Source organism: Solanum verrucosum, unplaced genomic scaffold (assembly GCF_900185275.1).
Source record: "Solanum verrucosum unplaced genomic scaffold, falcon-dt-bn FXZP01000281.1, whole genome shotgun sequence".
NCBI classification, from domain to species: domain Eukaryota; kingdom Viridiplantae; phylum Streptophyta; class Magnoliopsida; order Solanales; family Solanaceae; genus Solanum; species Solanum verrucosum.
This window is the reverse complement of record NW_026020554.1, coordinates 1,527,538-1,549,354: the sequence shown is the minus strand read 5'-3', so window position 1 is coordinate 1,549,354 and position 21,817 is coordinate 1,527,538. Positions and strand designations below refer to the sequence as shown.

General features: G+C 28.7%; 4 protein-coding genes across 5 annotated transcripts in view; 1 reads left to right on the top strand and 3 right to left on the bottom strand.

The window, feature by feature from the left end:
- The window catches only part of LOC125810167 (8-hydroxygeraniol dehydrogenase-like), a 52,960-nt gene extending 34,064 nt beyond the window's left edge, over positions 1-18,896 (bottom strand). Inside the window, exon 1 of the mRNA XM_049489691.1 lies at positions 18,887-18,896. The gene's annotated coding sequence lies outside the window, so the exon portion shown is untranslated. The remainder of the gene's footprint in view (positions 1-18,886) is intronic.
- LOC125810154 (uncharacterized) overlaps positions 1-21,817 on the top strand; it is a 316,103-nt gene that overhangs the window by 222,079 nt on the left and 72,207 nt on the right. The window lies entirely within an intron of this gene.
- LOC125810155 (probable rhamnogalacturonate lyase B) lies at positions 4,074-8,729 on the bottom strand. Its single transcript, XM_049489678.1, has 15 exons — positions 8,683-8,729; positions 8,462-8,583; positions 8,345-8,392; positions 8,142-8,258; positions 7,942-8,061; positions 7,640-7,775; positions 7,107-7,280; positions 6,852-7,010; positions 6,504-6,610; positions 6,116-6,200; positions 5,884-6,025; positions 5,510-5,669; positions 5,302-5,418; positions 4,559-4,685; positions 4,074-4,456 (listed from the first exon to the last, which is right to left on the bottom strand). The coding sequence occupies exons 2-15, from the start codon at positions 8,575-8,577 to the stop codon at positions 4,220-4,222; spliced, it is 1,845 nt and encodes a 614-aa protein (XP_049345635.1). The 5' UTR covers positions 8,578-8,583; positions 8,683-8,729; the 3' UTR covers positions 4,074-4,219.
- LOC125810130 (probable rhamnogalacturonate lyase B) lies at positions 12,688-20,199 on the bottom strand. The gene is made up of 16 exons (XM_049489655.1): positions 20,102-20,199; positions 19,591-19,642; positions 19,347-19,468; positions 19,197-19,247; positions 18,566-18,682; positions 18,280-18,399; positions 18,003-18,138; positions 17,419-17,592; positions 17,174-17,332; positions 16,651-16,757; positions 16,220-16,301; positions 15,976-16,117; positions 15,707-15,866; positions 15,498-15,614; positions 15,227-15,353; positions 12,688-12,924 (listed from the first exon to the last, which is right to left on the bottom strand). Exons 1-16 carry the CDS (start codon positions 20,197-20,199, stop codon positions 12,688-12,690), a joined length of 2,001 nt encoding a protein of 666 aa, XP_049345612.1.

Here is a 21,817-nt window from a genome sequence, read left to right as displayed (position 1 = left end):
ATGTTAGCTGAAATCAAATAAAGAGTTTGTTTGGATTGATTTTAAAAAGTAGATTTTAACTCAAAAATAAAAAGTCAAACTTAAATAACTTTTAAGTCAAAAAATAAAAAGTAGGGGGGGACTACTTTTGACTTTTGACTTATTTTAAGTCATTTTTTACTTATTTTAAGTTATTTTTAACTTTGCCAAACACTTACTAACCTTTACTTTAAGTCATTTATTTTACTTATTTTTATGTTTGTCAAGCACAGAAAAGTTAAAAATTGACTTAAAAGTAGGTTTGGCCATATCTTAAGTCAATCTAAATGACACATTTATGCATTATGTCTTAAATGTACTTATGTTCTAATTGATTAATTCCATTAAAATTTTCTTCTCTTGGAAGACTATCCCCCAACTTTCCTACCTCGTTATCATTAATTTAGCTTCACACCGCGTAAAACTTAGTTAAGTATTTTAGAGAAGGGCATTTTTAGTTGGGAATTTACTCAAATTCCAGACTTTTTATTAAGGATAAATGAATTTTATTTATCTCATCACATTCTAATTAGTGATAACGAAATGTAAAAGCAGATAGGAATCTCATAAGATATGTTAGGGATCGATTTCTTCTGGTAATGTTTTCTCAATCGAGTTCATCGCATCAAACTTACATATTGTAATTTACATCTAGCTCCTATGTAGTTTGGTAGTTATTACCTATGAATGAATTTATCCAGTGCGTATCTAAAGTTAAAATAGCGGCTACAATTTTTTATGAGATCCAAAAAAAAATCTTTTCTATAGAAGTTTCGTTTGTGTAGATATCTACCTTTTGATTACTATAAAGAACATGTATTTTATTTTTAAAAAAAAACTAATTATTATAGTTAAATGTTAAGAGTATCTAAGTTAAGTTCTTAAAGAAACTTTTATCTCGTCAGATTAATATTTATCTGATAAACTCTCCTTGTTTTAGCTTAAATTAACTTTCCTAAAAGGAGATTAATGATATTAATTGAGCAATTTATGAATATTAAGTTATATATATATATATATATTAAGAAGTGTAACCATTCCCTTTAAATCTTTGATCAAAGTCTATTTTTTGTGTTAATTATAAGAATGAGTATTTTGTCATGATTTAAGCTCATGATACTTATTGTTCATTTTGAATTAAGGTTCACATAAATTTTTCTTTAAAAATGTGTACCATGTAAACTTACTTATGACTTCTAAAACTTTTTATTTTCTTCTCTCATTTCGATATGAGATTAATCTAAGATATCATATCCATTTTATTATCAGAAGCTTGTAATTAACTTAGAAATTTAACAATCCTAATTGAGCCGCCCTGAACATCACTGGTTCACTTTTGGTTGTTAATTCTACTTATATTTAATTTGGCCATTCAATTATTTTGTCAAATACTAGAAGTTTGGGGTAGTTGGTTTTGTGGCTTAAACATTTGACTAAATTCACCTAATATTATGAGTTAGGACAACTAGCATAGGGACCAACATAAGAATATTTAGTATTGTCAAACTATGAAAGAAAATTAAACTATTACTCTCTCGTTTTAAAATATTTATCATTCTTAATAAAAGTATTTATTTCAAATTACTTGTTATTTAAAAATGTAAAGTAAAATTAATTATTTTTTCCTACTTTACCCATAGGCCTTAAAGACTACAAATATTTCAATTATGACTCATAAATAGAGTATTTCGTAAAGACAAATATCTATCATAATTAATAGTATTTTTTTAAGAAATGTGTAATTAAAAAATATACATTTTTTCAACCATATTTTACGTCTAGAATTAGTAGGATTTTATCTCCATAAAGACAACTCAACATTAAAATAGGCTTTTCTTGATTTTGTCAACCTCAACATTAATGTGTATTAATCTACTTATAAATATTGGTTTTTTTAAAACAAAATTAAGAAGTCATTTATATCTCTTTCTGTTTCAAATTCATCCATTTTTTGTTTCATTTAATTAGTTGGAGCACCAATTAAATGAGATCTCTAAGAAAATCAAATACAAAAAAAAAAAAAAAAAAACGTGTGATTAAGATTATTAAATGTCTTTTGATGAGAAGGGGGTTTAAGCAACAGTTCCACATATCATTTAAATACAAAGCATAAATAAAAATATAAAAATTCAATAATATTTGATAAGAAAATTGTGATTAGTTGTAAGACGAATATATTAGTTTAGTTTAAATTCTATATTCAATTTTATTAAAAAGTGTGCGAAAGTTGTAAAAGACAGATAATATGAACGGAAAAGAATAATTACCATGGGAAAGGGACTTTAATTTTTTTTTGTCACTATTAAAAAACGGAATTTGTTGGTTTCGAAGCCAGTTCTTGGTTTTGTAACAAACTAATTTGTGATTATTATGAATATTAATTACAGATAATGCCATATTTAAGAGGTTAAGATTAGCGTTATTAGCATGGTCCATCGGTGGAAGCAGATTCAAAATTTAAATTGTACATGGATTCAATCTTTTAAGAACCTTAACAATGAATGTATTATATTATAGTCACGGGTCACAATTTTAATAAGTTTTAATACAAAAACTAATTCAATAAAGAAATGATAAATATCTATAATTGAACGTATATATCAAACTAATTCAACTTATTTTGAATTTCACTTTTTAGTAAGTTTTATTTTTATAGGTACCATATAGAACCTCCACCCCCACCTTGAAAAAGTTAAAAAAAAGAAAAAAAGAAAAAAAAAGATTGGACCCTTACAAGAATTAAAAATAATAAGAAAACTCAAATTTGCTAAATATGAAAAAAATTATACAACTCAATTGACAAAAATTAATAATCAAGAAGAGCATTTTTCAACTATTTAACACAAATTGATAATCATATAAAAAAGGAAAATCATCAAATGACGATATAAAAAACATTTTTTCTTCAAAAATTGAATTAATTTACGAAAATTTGCAATCACGAACAAGAATTTTATATTGTTTAATATTCATTAGAAATCAATTATTAGGGATGGTTTATAATCTGTTAAAATGACTAGAGACTAAATTTCATTGATATTGACTATAAATTCTAAGGAAATCTATCATTATTTCAAATAGTTTTCGAGCAAAATTCATTCTTTTTCGTTAAACATGGAGCAATTGTTAGTAGGAATGACATTTTAAAACTACTTCATTAACGTGGAGGATATTTTTAAGCTACGTAGTTTGAATAATATACAAGGCTCTCAGTTTGAATAATTCAAAATTATTTGTAACCTCATTAACTCTTTTCAACTTCTATACCAAATATAGGTCATAGGAGGCTCTTTCTGACGTTCAATTTCAGAAAAGTCAAACTCTATAGGTTATAATTAGGTCAAGAAACTTTGTTGTCATTCTCCTTAATTAAAAAAATTCGAAAAGTGGCTTCTATTGATATAACACATCTCTTAAGAAAACTTTTATTAGAATTAAAATAACTATTTTTAGTATGAGGATCAAATAATATGAAACAAAAGGAGCATTTTCATTGTCTAGTGACTTTAATATGAAATTACTTTTTATAGAAGTATTCAAAAAATGAATATAAAATGCACTTTTGTTGCTAGAATTCAGAGGGATCAAAAGTGCTAAAATAAAAAAGTTATGATGAAGATGTGGACGTTTTTATATTTTTTGCGATCATGTGATACCAAATTAAAAGGACCACTCGTGACTTTTAATTAAACTTATTATGATCCATAATAAAATAAAATAAAAAATTTAGAACCTTTTTGTGTTGCAAAGTTTTCACACAAGAAAAGAATTATGAAATGTTTTACAAAGGTTAATATGTTCAAGCCTTAGAGAATAGAGTTATTAGATACCTATACTTGTAAAATAAAATTGGTATTCTGCGAAATTAGCTGAGGTGCACATAAGATAGACCCGAGACCACGATTATAAGGGTAAAAAGGGAAAAACAACCGATATTTGTGTTGTGCAAATGTACATGAAAATGAATAAATATAATGTTACTCACAATTGAAATAAAGAAATTACTCACTTTTAACACCAATAGTGGAAAATATATTTACTTGTGTCACATAAGGTAAATATAGGCAAAATTTTATGATAAACACTAATCGGTAACTTGGTAGAAGAATCTTTACGTTGTCAATGTATATACATATTTATCACTCTCCAAAATTCATTAATGAAATCACATTGAATATGTTGTCGTTGAATGACCATTTTATCATTGATGAGGTCCTTCTAAACGAAGATAATCATACATTACTCCTTGAAAGGGGTTAGTAGCTATTGCTTGTGTAAGAAAAATTGTGTTTGTTCCATTTACAAGTAGATTGCCCTTTACTTCGATACTATAAAGAAAATATAATCCATGAATACCATGTCTCGCGATTGCATTATCTCCCCCTATTTTCCCTGTCGTAAAATGAGGTTCAACAACTTTTTCATCGTTGAAACGAACCTTAAAAAGAAAGAAAAACAACAACAAAAGTCAATTTTTCATGTATCATTTAAACATAAACAAAAGGAATAGAAATATTAACTTGATTGAAATGAAACATACTTGTAGTTCAGCTCTTTGAGCTGCTGCAAGAGCCATTTGGAGAGTGTAATTTGATGCATTGTCAACAATTTCAAGGTTAAATATAATTTTCCATGTGGTAGATGTATAGGTGTTGTTTCCTATGTTCCTGCACAAGGAAGTGACATAGTTATTCAACAACAATAACAACAATTCAGTATAATCTCAAGGCTTTATATTTTTTCTTATATATTTAGCTTACTGTTAGAGAATGATGCCTATATATATGTGTATGTCAATACATACATACTATGCCTTGATGGGTAATTTACAAAAAAAATAAAAAAAATAAGTGGCATTCTGGAACACTGAGCTCACACTATGTGCGAAGGCCGTTTTCATGGCTTGAAAGTGACCTCTTGGTCACATGACGGCACTTCTTACCGTTACACCAGATTCCCCTTCGTTACAAATTGTCTAGGAATTGACGACTTACACATTCAGTGACTTTGGCACTAGAAGTTCCCAAATTGAGACTATAGGGTAAATTCAATATAATAGAAAAGAGGTTAATTCACAAAAAAAAAGAGTAAAATAGCAGTCTGACGCACTAAGTTCCCACTATGCATGGGATCAGGAAAGGGAAACAACTTGAACTCGTGACCTCTTGGTCACACGGCAACACATCTTACTGACACACCAAATTAAATCTCCCCTTACTTACAAAAATGAAAATAACTTCAAAAACAAGAATTATAGGAAACTCTAGGGAGTATAATACATACCTAGTAACATGAGCAAAAAACCAATCTTTTGAATAAATGCTAGTCCCAACATTGTAGACAAGATCATTTTCAGGATATAAAACACTATATTGTTTCCACAAACCATATTGTCTAAATCTGCAAACCAAAAATAAAGTGAATGAGCTACAATATTTTCAGTATAACAAGAAAATATTCAAAATAGCCATTGAACATTTTTCGATCTTACATTGATTCAAAATTGTTTTGGTATACGTGTACGTTAAATTCTAGAGGTGGCGTTGGAACGAAGAACTCAGCAGCTGTTCGATCTGGTACACCGATTTCCCAAAGTGTAGCTCCATTTCTTGGAGGATTATAAACCAAACTCCCTAATTCAATACTAGAACCTACATTTCGATACACATGAAAATTGAAAGAAAACGAAAATGAGTTCATAAGAGCATTGAAATTAACAAATATGAGTAGTACAATAGTCTCATTCTAAACAAACATCGAATCAACAACAACAACAACATATCCAGTGTGATCCCATAAGTACTGTAGTCTAGAGCTAAACTTTGAATTAACAAATAACATAAGGGCTAAGTAAGAAATCAAAACCTGGAGTAACTTGTACATCAAAAGTGTATTTGTAATCCCCAATTATTCCTGGGACGGTTGCATACAAGTTATAAGTACCGGATATGACATTTTCTATGGTGAAATTCCCCATAGCATCTGTTTTAGTCCAAAACTGATAACCCTGAAAACAAAACGAAATAAAGTTACTATATTAATAATCTATATAATTAAAAAAAATCTTTAAATAATTTTATGAATCATGCAATTTTACTTTGTTTTCTCTTTGCCAAGATCCAACATCTCCTGGTGGTGCTAACCCTATATAACCGTTGGATGCGGGTATTAAAGTCGTAGTGCTGAAAATACAAATTATAGATGTTAAATATTAGTGAAATTTTATTTAATTGCACGGGATAATGCACAAGTATCATAGACTATGACCGAAATTTTAGAAACAAATTTTAACTAAACTAAGGTCATATTACCTCCGAAGTCATTTGTTTTGTAAATTTATACACCTTTTGGCTTACATAAGCACAAATCATGACTCCACGTAGTTGAGGCGCATGAGAGATGTTTGGATGCCACGTAAGTCAAAAAAGTGTACAAAATTACAAAAAAAAAAATGGATTCAGGATATAAACACTAGACATAACTACCTGTCGTTAACAAGAAGTTGGCCTCGAATAATTCCTCTTTGATTAGATTTGATGTACTCTTCCGAAACTGGAAAATCATAAGGCCAGTTTGCAACTTCTTGATTCATCTGTAAATTCGACGTGGAACGTAAAAAGAATAACACATTTTTCTATCTTTAGAAACTATTTAACTTTAAAATGTTCATTTTATCCTGAGATGATTTATAGTCAGACAAACATCTATAACTTGTTTTAGACTATAGGTTTTCAAAAGTTTTTTTTTTCTTTCTTGAATTTCGTGTCAAGTCAAACAACATCACGTAAATTGAGATGGCAGGAGTAGCAAATAGTAAAAGATTAAATCATTACCCTTCTCTTAGCATCATCCCAGAGTATGGTGGGATTGTCCATAGCAGAAGAATTTGAGTTAAGATAGAGAAATACAGGGCCAATAACTTTTTTCCATGGCTCTCCTTGTTGAAATTTGATAACAAGATCATCTCCAGCAAAATGTCTACTTACAAATATCTGAGATTATGAAGAAATATTCAATAACAACTACTACTATTACTAGTACCTCTGAGTTTCAAACAAGTCGTATATAATTAATTCAAATGTACTTACAGATAGCACAGTTGGACCAACATGTGAAGTGAGATCTTGTTTGTAAGGTCCTCCAGTACGAAATTCATCATTCGGAATTATCATCCAAAATCCTACTGGAGGATTAGTGGAACTCACCCATCCATGAACTCTATCGTCTTTGTTATCAGTTGCATAAAAGTATTTGTCATCCACCTACAAATTTGTAGATTTAAAAACTTGTGACTTCCTAGTAAGTCACATGTTCGAGCTGTGGAAACAGACTCGTGCAGAAACAGACACTTGTTGTACGACCCTTCTCTGACCATGTGCATAGCAGGAGCTTAGTAAATCGAGCTGCCCTTACTGTTATTAATTTTATATAGCTTGCACTTCTCTATTTAGGACGAAGGACAACATGTTCGTATGATAAACAACTTCAATCTCCTCCTTAACATAGGTATTGCTGAAGATATAATTAAGTAAATAAAAGCGTCTCATATAACATATTAAGTTTTTAGATGATCTGGTCACACGTTCAACAAATACATGGTTTAGAATACGATGGATTTTACCTCTCCTTTTAGATCTAGATTAGTTGGATTTGTCAAAAGAACAGCTTCTTTGTAGTCGAGCACCTTCCCCGTCTCTCGATCCACTGGCATTGGCATGATCCTCTGCCTCTCGTCCGAGATAGCCATGTAATGAAACCTATAAATGCAGCAACATATCCAGTGTATTTTCACTGGTGGAGTCTGGGGAGGGTAGAGTGTACGCAGACCTTACCCCTACCTCGTGAAGATAGAGAGGTTGTTGCCCTCGGTTCAAAAACAAATGTACATCTTAAGTTAATGATGAAAAAAATTCAGACTAGTACATGTCCTGTTGAAGCTTGAAGACAACTCTTAAATTTTCGATATATACAAGAGGCCATCCTTCCAAACGCTCAACGATAGCATACGTATAAAATCCAGGTGTGTCTCGTAACATCACAAACCTGAAAATTCATCGATTTAGCGTACGTATACAAAATTGAAATTTCTGAAGAAAAAATTGAGCTTTTATAGTACACTTCACCTTAAGTCACTGTTTAATGGAAGTTCATCAGATTGAGAAGCATTCCATGTACTTTTAAACGAAATTTCTGCCTGGTTTTTGGTATCCATAATGACCTCGAAACTATTTCCCAAGAACCTGGATTTTACGCGAAAAATGGACTTATAATTTTAGATGATATAATTTCATGTATCTTAATTTGTGACTAGAAGGTAATGGATTACTTTTTTCGAGCTCTTTTAGACGTACGATTCCAAAAAATATCCCAATACCTGAAAAATGCCATAAGTTAAGCCAAACAAGTTGAAATACAGGGAGTAAGATGTTTATAGGTTATATACCCTCTGTTTTTTTCAACATTTTGAGTCGCGAGTAAGTTGTTGACTCCACCATATGATATGCTCGTAACGAGACCATATGGTATTGATAATGTAACATTGACAATGCCATTGCTCATCGTCACCTAAAGAGTACAATAGTTAAACATGATGTACAATTAGACATATACTGTCTAGTTTAGGTAGGTAAACAAAACGATGAATAGTTAGAGGTATAAATTTACTTGGTTAGTTTGTATATCCAATCTAACAATCGGCGTTTCAATCAATCTTCGCCTGTTTTCGGAACAATAGACAGCAAATCAGTATGCAAATCTTCAAAGGACTAAAATGCAGAAAGTACCTTACTTTAGATTTATACTAGAAGAAATATCTCACATAATCAAAATCACAACTTTTGTGATATTTCAACTTTATTTAGACAAGTTGTTTACGTCAAGTCAATGAATATATGACGAGTGTATTCTACAGGGATGTACCTTGGCTCTAATACCAAGAAAGAATAAAATAGGTTGATTTATGATCTGCATTTTAGTTTATTTCAATCTAATCAATTTAAATTGAAGTAACTTTTGGATGGGTAATAACCGCCCATTTATTAATTTTGTTGATGAGTAAGTTATATGGATCAACTTACTCGCACCTCAATTATATCTTCGGATATATTCACTACCAAGTACATTGCTACCTCTTACGATAGTGTTTGGCTCAACTTGTAAGCATATTAAGAATTTACTCGACTATTTCACTCGATATCTACTATCTGTACACCTCATCATACTTGTTGCCACAATTGGAATTTCCCACTAAATCACACTAAGTTGTGAAAAAAAATTATTATAACACGTTAAAATACACTGATAGATTAAGAGTTAAATAAAAGAAATAGAGACTTACCCATCAACTCTCAACAACAATGTAAAAGCAACCACAGTAAACTTCACAACATGTAATAAGCTTAGTTGCATATTCTTCCCCATGTTCTGCATTTTCACAATATAATTATTAATTGAGTAAGATAAATTAATTAATTAAATATATATGGTACATCTGTTAATTTGATGTAAATATAAGGTACGAATAATAATTTACTTAATTCATCTACTATGGTTGCTGAAGCCATTAAATTAATTAAATGTCACAACATGAGTTGCTAAAATTAGGAGTTAGTCACGGATGTATGTAGCATAAGGACAGAAAATGTAGTTAATTATGTTCCAACTCTTTTGACTTATACCTATATATAATTATTTAAACAAGTGAAATTAGTTGTAATTATTTAAATAGTAAAGTACAATATTGTAAATAACGAAATTTTGTGGGGTTCTATTAGACAAGTTCAATTTTAGTTAGGGTTCTTAGATATTACTCTGTCATAAACTCTAGTTCAGGTATAAAGAAAAGGTAATATGTTTTCATGAAGAAGCATCTCGAATATTCCGTAAATTCTTGAAATATTCATTAAGAGATCAAGATATAATTCATTAATATGCCGATGAATTATGTGAAATAAAATAAATTTGCCCTTATTTTTTTAGGAGAGGAAGCTTAGAATTCAATGATATCATGTGTTACACAAATAAGGTCTAAGGATTTAAAATTCTAAATAGAGGGTAAATTTGAATTTTTCACAAAATTCAAAGACAAATATGATCATTTCTCATAGTTCAAGAACAAATATGACTCTTTCAACAATCACCGTCTCTCTCCGTCACTACTATCATCATCACCTCCATCATCATCCCACCATAGAAGGAAATGTATTGTAAACGACTTTAACATGCAATATAAAATACTATTTTAATGTAAATGTATAACCTCACAAAAGTCAAAAGAAAATAAGAAAAAAAGGGTGATTGACAATAGAAATAGTGGCACGAAAAGATAAAAGATGAATAAAATAATCCTATAGCGCCCAACAAAATGAAAAAAGAAAAAAAAAAGCACAAACAAAATACCTCTTTGTGGATTTTTTGTTTCTTTGTTTCTTCAAAGTCTCATATGTTTCTCTTGTGGCAAAAAAATTGGGAGAGACAATTTCTCATACGTTTATATAATAATATCATATCATTTATTTAAAAGAGAATATAGAAGGAAAACTACATCTAACCAAAAAAAAAAAAAAAAGAAAAGGAAAACTACTAATTAAGTAAATTTTAAAGGTAAATATATTGTGATTTATATATATGATTTTTGCACGTATCTATGAGGAAGAAAATTAATCATTAAGCTATCGTAGCAAAAGTCATCTGTTTTATAATCAAGATGCTAAATCTTTCTTTTTTCTTCAATTAGAATTATACCTTCCTTATTTGTCCTGCATTTTAAAAGGTAAATATATATATATACTCATTCGGGTCCATTTTAGTTGTCATGCTTATTAAAAAAAATGTTATTTTAAAATAATTGTTATTTTAGAAAATTCAGATATAATTAATTATTTGTTTCCTCCTTTACTCTAGAGATTGATATTATTAAATAATGTGGTGAAAAAAGATAGTAGTATAAATTTAAGCAAAGAGTAATCCAGGATAATTTAGTCAAATCATATATTTATATAAAAGAGAATCATAGGCCCGCCTCCGTGGCGCCATCACAAACTAGAATTTCCTTTTAAATTTATTTATTTTCAAAAATAGCATTTCCCTTTCATGAAAAGAGGTGACTTTTATAAAAAGTTATAATTTTTATGAAGAGTTACGACTTTTAAGAAGAGTTACCCAAAAATAGTCATCCCCTTTCTTGAAAATATGTGACTTTTATGAAAAGTTGTGACTTTTATGAAGAGTTGCGACTTTTATGACGAGTTACGACTTTTATGAAAGGTTCTGACCATTTCGAAGAGTTGTAACTTTTCAAAGAGTTGTGACATTTCCGATAAGGCACAATAAGCATTCGTTCACACTATTTTTTGTTGTCTATAAATAGAGGGCTTTCCTCTCATTTTAAAACAACGAAAATTCTGAACTTCTTCTTCTTCTTCTTTTGCACAATTAAATATTCAAGCACTTTGCTCCTGTTGAATGGCTCACTGACACCATTGTTTTTGTATCAATATACTTGTGAATAAAATTGTTTCATCCTGAGAGGATCTATTCAATTAAACCTCGGGTACCAGATGTGAATAATTTCTTAAGAGGACACTGTGCATTCAGTTGACTCATTTTTTTCCTTTCTGTTTCATTCTATCGTTATAGATCCTAGTATATTTTTTTCACAATCATTAATTTATGCTTATGATATTAATTTATTTTTTTTAGTACATGTTTTAAACTTTGTTGTTTATGTTCTGCAAAGTTATTACTATAAGTATTTGTTAGTACATATAAATATTATTTATTTATTAGAAAATTTAATATCTCATCTTGATGTTCATCTAATTTCCCAATAATATCAAATAGTAATACTTCATGGAGGCAAAAGGATAAATTATAAAATCAAATTAAAGATGATTGATTGAAGGATAAATGATAAGATGTTATAATTATTATTTTCCTTTTCATTATTAATGTTCGTTACTACGTAATTTTGTATGTAAGATAATATATTATTTTAGTTCTAATGACTGATAGATTGTAAGTATTATTTTATAAATTATGTGATATTAAATTTCCGCGCGAAGCGCGGATAATATTACTAATTACTAGTATTTTTAAAAAGGGTGTACATGGGAAAATATGACAAGTACAATGAATTGAAGGGAGTACTTTTGTCGTAGAGTTTTTTTTATACCTTATATATGTGTATTTCAATTTAATTCTAATTAATGGTGTATTCAATTATAAAAGGTATCTTTCAAATTAGTTATCAGTGTTCCCAAGTTAAACTCTTTCTTTATATTACACTTATTTTCTAAATAGGTAGTCAAATTTTATATTATACTATATTGTTTTCAAATGAAGAAAGAAGTAAGAAACAATTTTTTAATATTTTTGGTAGTTGAGTTGTTGGTTGGCTTGCAAGTTTTGAATGGTAAATTAGCTAACAATTTGTTGTGACATGCTTTAGGCCTTTTTTCTTTTGCTTTCAGTTTTAGTTATATCACTTTTTTTTTACTTTATTAAAATGCCGCATCAATTTAATTATCTCAAGTGATTTACTATTGTCCTTCTCCTCAACAAAATAATCAAGTTTAAATATTTCTAATGGATCTTATCGTTTTTACTTTTAGATATAACGTCTATAACCAAAAACAAAGAGATAATGGATCGAAAATAATAATTTTTTTATTACTGATGAGGTCCTTCAAAACGAAGATAATCATACATTACACCTTGAAATGGGCTAAGAGCCAGTATTTGTGTAAGAAAAATTGTGTTTACTCCATTGATAAGCAATTTGCCTTGTATTCCAATGCTATAAATCCAATATAATCCATGAATTCCATGTCTTGCAATCGCATTACTTCCCCCTATATGTCCTGTTGTAAAATGAGGCATTTGCGCTTTTTCATCGTTGACACGAACCTTAAGAAAAAAAAAGATCTATAAGTCATATTGAATAAAATTTATCTTGTCACGTTAGGCTAATTAGAGATATAGTATTTCGTGTATTATATTATATGACATACACACATGTGTTGCTTGCACTATTCGAAAATATTGTCACACTCTTGTCAGATTCTCCAGAACTATATAACTTTTCACTATAAGAAAGTAGAGATATGATGACATTTATTTAGTGACATTTGAAAAAAATATCAAGAAATAGAGATTTTCTTGACAATTATGAAAAAATGTCACAAAAATAATGATATTTAATTTAAATGTCATAAAAACAACGAAATTTACCATAAAATGTCATATAAACAATGACATTTACTATAAAATGTCGTATAAACAACGATATTTGACGTAAAATTAGTGACATTTGGGCAAAATGTCATAAAAATTATGACATTTGATGTAAATGTAGGAAAAACAACAACATTATATACAAATATCGTAAAAACAATGACATTTGGTAAAATAACGTTAAAAAGTTATGACACAAATGTCAAAAACATTTAGTTGCTAATATCGACATTTGCACCTAATATTAAAATCTAAATCTTTTTAAGAAATTTCTCACTCTTTGAATTTAACTCTAGAAAATAAAATTTGTTGCATAAATATAATGTAAATAATTATAATAAACTCTCTATCTTTTACTAATTAACTATTAAATAAGTTTTACTTGTAAGCTTAAATATAAATTAAAGAGCTACGTAATTTTATTTTGTTTTTTACATTATTTATAATAGGTAATGTTTTAGCCATAATTATTAGTTACATTTATAGAATTTGTAATACAAGTAAAACAAAGTACAAGATATTTATAAAACAATAAAATTAAGGAAGACAATTAAGATCCCCAAAACCTAGCCCTATTTACATTATTTTCCACAGGAGCCGCAATACTCCTCTCCCATTTCCCCATCAACTTCCGAATGAGAAAATAGTTTTAAACTATAAATCCTCTTTCTTTCCTTTCATTTTTATGTGATGAACTCATTATTGTTCTTGATCCTTACAGAAAACAATGAAAAGAAAGGAAAAAGATTTCTAGTTTCTTTTTCTTTATGCTTTTTGAATTTTTGGTTTTAATTTTTTCGGAATCAAAGTTTTAGTGTTTGTATATGTATTTATGTATTACGACTTTTGAATTATATAAATTTTTCGGCTAACAATCTAATAATTATATTTTTTTTCCAGGTTAACATAATAAAAAAGATTGGTAGTTGGCCAAAGAAAAGTTATATAAATTTTAAACAAATCATTAGACACTCTGTTTCTTTATTATATTATATAGTTCTAAAATTATTAATGTGAACTTTTTGTGTAGGATTTTTGTAGAAAGTGAATTTACAACAATGCCTGGCTTGTGAAGAGATGATTCCATAAAGTTTTGTTGCGGAAATTATTCAACAAGCTAAGGAATTAATTCGATAGAGTAATTTTAATTTAGATAGATGTTGGAATTGTTCTTCTTTTATTTTTAAGCTGGATAGATTTGAATTTTATTTTACACATAACAAATTCTTTGATTTATTATTTAATTTGTTCAAAGTACTTGTAATATTATTACTTTTTTCTTTAGTTTAGATTTAAAATGTGTTTACATCACTTCCATGTTTGTAAAGTTTGGCATTTATGAATATACAAATTGAATATGACTATCTGTGTTATGTAAAAAATTGAATAGATTAATATTTTAATAAATTTGAAATCAACGCTAATTGAAATTTTACAAAATTCTAACGTGACATTTATAAATATCAGAAAAACTTTTTAACCAACATTAATCTAATTATCAAAAAAATTTAAATGATATTTTTTATATGTCATTTATTTAATACCGTAATTAACCTAAATATTTTGAAATTGAGTGACATTTTTGGTATATGTTGTAAATAAATGTTAATTTATTCTCGGCATTTTTTGTGCATGTCATAAATAACTGTCGTTCATTTATTATCGACATTTTTGTATATGTCGTAACTAAATGTCGCTTAATAATTATCGACATTTTCCTTAAGTGTCGAATAATTTACGACACTCAAATTTTTGACATTTGAGGTAAATGTAAACTAAATGTCGGAAAATGAATTTACGACATTTAAACAGCTTAATACGACATTTATATAGTGTCGTCATATCTCTATTTTCTTGTAGTGTTTGAAGAATCCGCTACAAATCAGATACTATTTTTAAAGAGTTCAAGCACCATAACATATATTCGAAATAATAAGTCAAGCTAAGTAATCAAAAAGGGTAAATAAATACATACTTGTAGTTCAGCTTGTGAAGCTGCAGCAATAGCCAATTGGAGAGTGTAATTTGAGGCATTACTAACATTGGCAAGGTTAAATATAATTTTCCATGTAGTACCTTTATATGTGTTGTTTCCTATTTTCCTGAAGAAAAAAAAATCCACCAATTTTCTTGTGAAATCGATCTTTCATGTTATGTTCTATATAGATAATTTACTATAGCAATCAAAACATATTGAAGAGAATGTCATTATTATAAAAAAAATTAGACCGTATAAACGAGCTTACCTAGTAACATGAGCATAAAACCAATCTCTTGAATATTTGCTAGTCTCAACATTGTAGACAAGATCAAGTTTAGGATACAAAACACTATATTGTTTCCACAAACCATATTGTTTAAATCTGCAAACCAAAATAGATTAAATAAACAACAATCATTTTACAATTTATTTAAAAAATATAAAATATAGAACAAGTAAATTTTTGGAACTTACCTTGATTCAAAATTATTTTTGTATTTGTGAACTTTGAATTGTGGAGGTGGATTTGGAATAAAAAATTCAGTAGCAGTTCTATCTGGTTCACCAATTTCCCAAATTGTAGCTCCATTTCTTGGAGGATTATACAACAAAACACCTAATTTAATAATTGAACCTATATATAGGTACACACAAAAAAAAAAATTAAAAAAAGATTAGAAAATATTGTTTTGAATTAGGAAAAAAAAAACAAGTGAGTAATTAAGTAAGAAAGTAAAATTAACCTGGAGTAACATTTACAATTGAAGTGTATTTGTAATCTCCGAGAATTCCTGGGACTGTTGCATACAAGTTATATGTACCAAATATGACCTTTTCTATGATGAAGTTTCCATTACCGTGGGTTTTTGTCCAAAATTGATAACCCTGGAGATTATAAAACGAAATGAAATTTAAAAGATTAATAAATATATATAATTAAATATTCTTCATATTTTTTTTATAAATAATATAATTAATTAACCTTACTTTGTTTTCTCTTTGCCAAGATCCAGCTTCTCCTAGAGGTGCTAATCCTATATAAGCATTGGATGCTGGCACAATATGTTTACTGATAAACCTATAAAGCAAAAACACAAAAATAAATAATCAATCAACTATGCTTCAATCTCAAATTAATTAAATCAATTATATGAATCATTTATTCTGATATTAAGTATTCTAAATATAGATAACTACCTTTAATCTCAATTAGTCAGAACTTGTTTTACTATTGATATGTGTATGGCTATGTACTATGTCAAAAGAATCCTAGGTCTTATCGACACTCCTCGTATTATGGATATTGGCTATATATTATACAAATCAACCTAGTATAGGACGGCCATTAAGAGGCCGAAGCAGAACTACCATAGGAAAGCCTGTCCCCGCTATATATATATGTGTGGAAAAAGATGTACCTGTCATTAACAAATAGCTTGCCACTAACAGATCCTCTTTGATTAGATTTGATGTAGTCTTTTGAAACTGAAAATTCATAAGGCCAACTTGCAGCTTCTTGATTCATCTGAAAATTTTGTTAATGTGATTGGGCACAAAGTTTACGAAATATGTATAATGCATTAAAGTGTGACGTCCATGACAAAACACAAACCTCTAAAGAAAGAGTCCACGTTATACCTTAAGCAAATCTCACATCAGAATGAGAAAAAGAAAAGTTATTAAGAACCTTATTATAAAAACGAGTTCAGAATTAACAGTTCAGACTATCTTTTGGGTTAAAATCCAAGGGTCAAATCTAGGTGGAACTAGTCCAAAAGAGGACAATACCTGAACAGTTGGACCACAATCGTTGCATGTATATAAACATGTCATGTTTAATGTTGAGGTTAAAAAGAGTACTAATTACAGATAGTCGATTTTTTTCATAAAAAGATGGACCAGAAAGGAAAGTAAGACACGTAAACTGAAATCAATACATACTCTTTTCTTTGCATCATGCCAAAGTATAGAAGGATTTGCCTTGGCTGCAGCATTTGAATTTAGATACACAAAAACAGGACCAATAACTTTTTTCCATGCTTCTCCTTGTTCAAATTTAATTGCTAAATCCTCTCCAGCATAATGTGTACTCACAAATATCTTGCAATTAGGAATAAATAAAAAAATTAATAACAAGTTTCATATCATATAATTTAATTTAATTAATTAATTAATTAATGACTTACACTAAGTACAGTTGGGCCAACATGTGTAGTAAGGTCTTGTCTAAAAGGTCCTCCAGTACGATATTCATTACTTGGATTAATCATCCAAAATCCTAATGGTGGATTAGTAGAACTAACCCATCCATAAACTTGACCATCTTTATTATCACTTGCATAGAAATACTTGTCATCCACCTGCATAATTAGGTGAAAAATATCATCATAAAAGTCTTATTAATTATATTGTTATCAACTATCGTTATGTACCTCAAAAATTGTGACAGGATGAATATGATCATATCTCTCCATCCTTAATATGAAGTTTAGGAATTTGGCATTTGGTTGTAGTTTTGAAAATTATAAGTTCTGAATTTGAAGTTCGGATTCTGAAATGGATCATATGTACATATTCAATTAATTTCTCAATAAACATACTGGATTCTGTCGAACATGTACTTTCCATGCTAGCTAGCTTTAGACTTGCATATAGTACTAGCTAGCTAGGGATTTAGTCAAACCTTGTAGCTTCGGATCAATAACCCTATATATGTGTGAAAAAATGACTTGGTCGGGTATGTAAATTTATACTAATTATAGAGTCGTACCTCTCCTTTTAAATCTGGATTAGTCGGATCAGCGAGAAGAACAGCTTCTTTATAGTCAAGCACTTGGCCTTTCTTTCGATCCATTTCTGTTGGCATGACACGTTGCCTCTCATCAGAAACAGCCATATAATGAAACCTATATACATAAATATACAGTTTCAATATACTATATATTTATTTTTATCCAATTCAAAATTAAAATAAATATTTTAAAAGAAATATCTTTCTAATTAATGATAAGAAGTTATTTTAAATATACAAAAAAAAAAATACGTACATGTTTCCTTGAAGCTTGAACACAAGCCTGAGATTTTGTATATACGAAATTGGCCATCCTTTTAAACGTTCAACGATCGAATATGTATAAAATCCAGATGTATTGCATAGCATTATAAATCTGAAATTAATTCTCTATATATCAGTACATTGTTATAACAACCAAAAGATAGCTAGAGAAACAACATCATTATAAAAAAGTTTGATCGTATGTTCGGACAATGCAATATTATTTTCGCGCTATCAGAATCGCATAAAATATAATTTTGGTAAAATAAAATACTTACCTTTTATCAATGTTCAAGGGAGGTTCACTTGATTGAGAAACATTCCATGTTCTTTTAAATGAAACTTCTGTCTGATTTTCATTATTAATTATTACCTCAAAACTTGTTCCTGAAAGCCTGCAAAACCAAAAGTATATTGAACTTAATTTTCATTTTTTTACTATTATCTTCTATCCTTAATCATTATAAGTGTCGGGTTCAATATTAAGTCATATGAATGATAAACCCCTGGTAGAGACTCTACGCAACATGAATCTAAATTAATAGTGTCAATATGTATCACAAAAAAAATAGTACTACAATACTAACAAACACAAATTCTCAGTAGATTCCGTAGAAATCGAGCTATTGAAAATGTTCGTCGTTCTAATGTATAACGTCCGTTGGAAATTCACATTCTTTTAATAGTGAAAACATATTCAAAAATAGAGATAATAATGATTTTCAATTGTCCAAGACGTCAAGGATTCAAGCTATGAAACAATCAAGAATTTAAGCTATGAAACAGACTCTTGCAGAAATGCAGAACAAAACTGTATCAATAGATCCCTAATAAAACTTAGTACATCGAATTGTCCTTTAATAATTAATTCATCAAAAATTAATTTGAGACAAGAAAGATAAAACTTACTTTGCTCGAGTTGTACGAGGTCCAGTGTTATTCCAAATAATATCCCAATACCTGAAATAAACATAATAAAGCATTATAAGTAATTAATTTCTACGTAGATTAGATAAAAATCTAAAGTATTAATCGAAGTTTAAAGATTAATTAATTTACCCTCTATTGGTTTCTAAATTGTGGGTGGATAGTAGATTTTGGACCCCACCATATGATATACCAATGACATCACCATGTGGTTTTGATAAAGTTATATTGAAGATGTCATTGCTTATCGTCACCTGTAAAATTTAAATTCTGAATTAATATTGGCTACCAATAGGGAATGACAAAATTAATTAGCGTATAAATACTAAGTATCTTATCTTATACTAAGATCTAATTAAAAGGTGTAAACTTATACTTGTTTAGGTTGTATGTCCAATTTGAGTGTTGGTGTTGTTGTCGATCTTCGTCTGTTTGTAGAACAAAGAAATAACGAAGTTAGGTAAATGCTTATGATTTGATTGAATCACTCTGCGTGGGAAGGAGTATCACAACTATTATTAGGGTCCAATTTTGAGATCAATTTCGCAATTGATCTCCTATATTGCACATTATACTAAAAGGGGTTATGTAACTCTTGAAAGTCATCTTTTATATTGTACCAAGATTGCCCCTACTTTTGCCCTACATTAGATATTGGGAAATTTTATGCCCTTGTTGTGACAAAAGTAGGGCATTTATGCCTTCTTTCAGATTTCAACTAACGAAACTCTAAAAAAAGCATTTATGTCATGTGTTAACATCACAAACAAACAAAAGATCTTATTTAAAACCCCTCAATTTTTAACGAAGGATAAAAATATTCATCGATACATAGCACAGGAGCAATTTTGACCATATTCCATCGAATAAAAGCAACATAGACTTACCCATTGTGTGGATGACAATCAGCTACAAGGAAGAACAACAAAGCAACCATAGTCACCTCCAACACATGTACAGTTAATAATTGCTTATATCTCTCCATTTTCAGCATTTTCACTATTAAAAAGAAATTTAATAGATTCAATTAAAAATATAGAATTTAATAACATGCAAAAAAAAAATACTAGGTAATTTTTTTGTCTATCAAATCCTTAATGAACATAGTTATATCCGATACTGATGTAATAATCGAGATGTATAAAAGTTAGTCCAGATCTCGCCGTCATGAGGAAAAAAACATGAAAATTGATCCATATAATAACAAAAAGAAAGAAAAAAATTAGAAAAGAAGTTGCATACCTCTAATTTGCTAATCTTCTGTATATGTAAATATAATATTTGTACAGTATTATACTTTTATATAAGTTTTGAAATCGGTCATTAAAATAAATAATTTTCATTTAAAGCTAAATCTTAGAGGAGATTATATTTGGCCAATAATAATGAAAGAACAAGTCATATATTTTCTTAAGGAAAGTCAAGTAATTATAGTAGACAATAAATTAGCTTTAAAACAAAGTAAATACTAAATAGTATTCCAATAAAATGCCAAATCAATTTTTTTTATTAGATTTCCTTTCCAATATGTTCTGCATTTCAAGAAAAATAAAATATTGCCAGTTCATGGATTTCAAAAGGGGAAATTTCATAAATAAGGAGTAAAATCAGAGGCGTCAAATGAGTGGATCGTGCTGAATTTAAGAAGGAATGGGTTAAAAACTTAAAATGGACCGAATTAATAAGTGGGCGCGTCAATTGTAACTTGGTCTGATATACAACTCATAATCTAACCTGGTTAATTCTTACTAAATTTTACGGGAATTTTACACAAACCTTATAGTGTTAAAAGCTAATTATATCCTCTCTCTGCTCTTTTCCAAATTACAAAAATCCTTTAAACTTGGTGCATGAAATTCAGCTACATCCCAAAACGACCTGATACATCGCGTCCCGACTTCGATACATCCCTCAACGTCCTGATATATTGCATCTCGATTTTCGGATACATCACTCAACGTCCCGATTATCGTGTAAAGTGATGTATCCGACCGATACATCACGTAAAGTAATGTATCCAAGAATAGGAAAGAGTAGGAATTTTTGTAATTTTTTTAAATGGTAGGAAATTTTAGAAAATATGATAAAACAAGTTATGTATTTAAGTAATTTTTTCAATTTTAAATTTCTTTGTTTCTACTTTTATATTTTTTTAAGTACATAATAAAAACTAATTTTTATTACAGCTCGATATAACATGTCAAAACAAAAAAATGAAAATAATTTAATGAAATATCTTATGTGTCAATTTGGGCTAGCACATCAAAGCTAATTTCAATGAGCTTAAATGACCTAATTAAGGTGATAAAGGAACGAATTAATAACTCATCCAAATTTAAATAGCTTAAACAAATTATATTTTTATGAGCTAAAAACAAAAACTATGCAAAATGTTGTGATTGAAGTTAGTTGATGATCTTAGAGAAATTTATATTATATGATAACTATTAGGAGTTGTGAGTTATTAGAATGGTGGTTGTATCATCATTATTGTATATATTGAAGGCTAAAATTATTCCAATAAATTTCCAATGGAATGTCCGTTAGGAATTGCCATTTTTTTCAGTATAAGGTACACAAATGTTATATATTTTTGGGGCTAA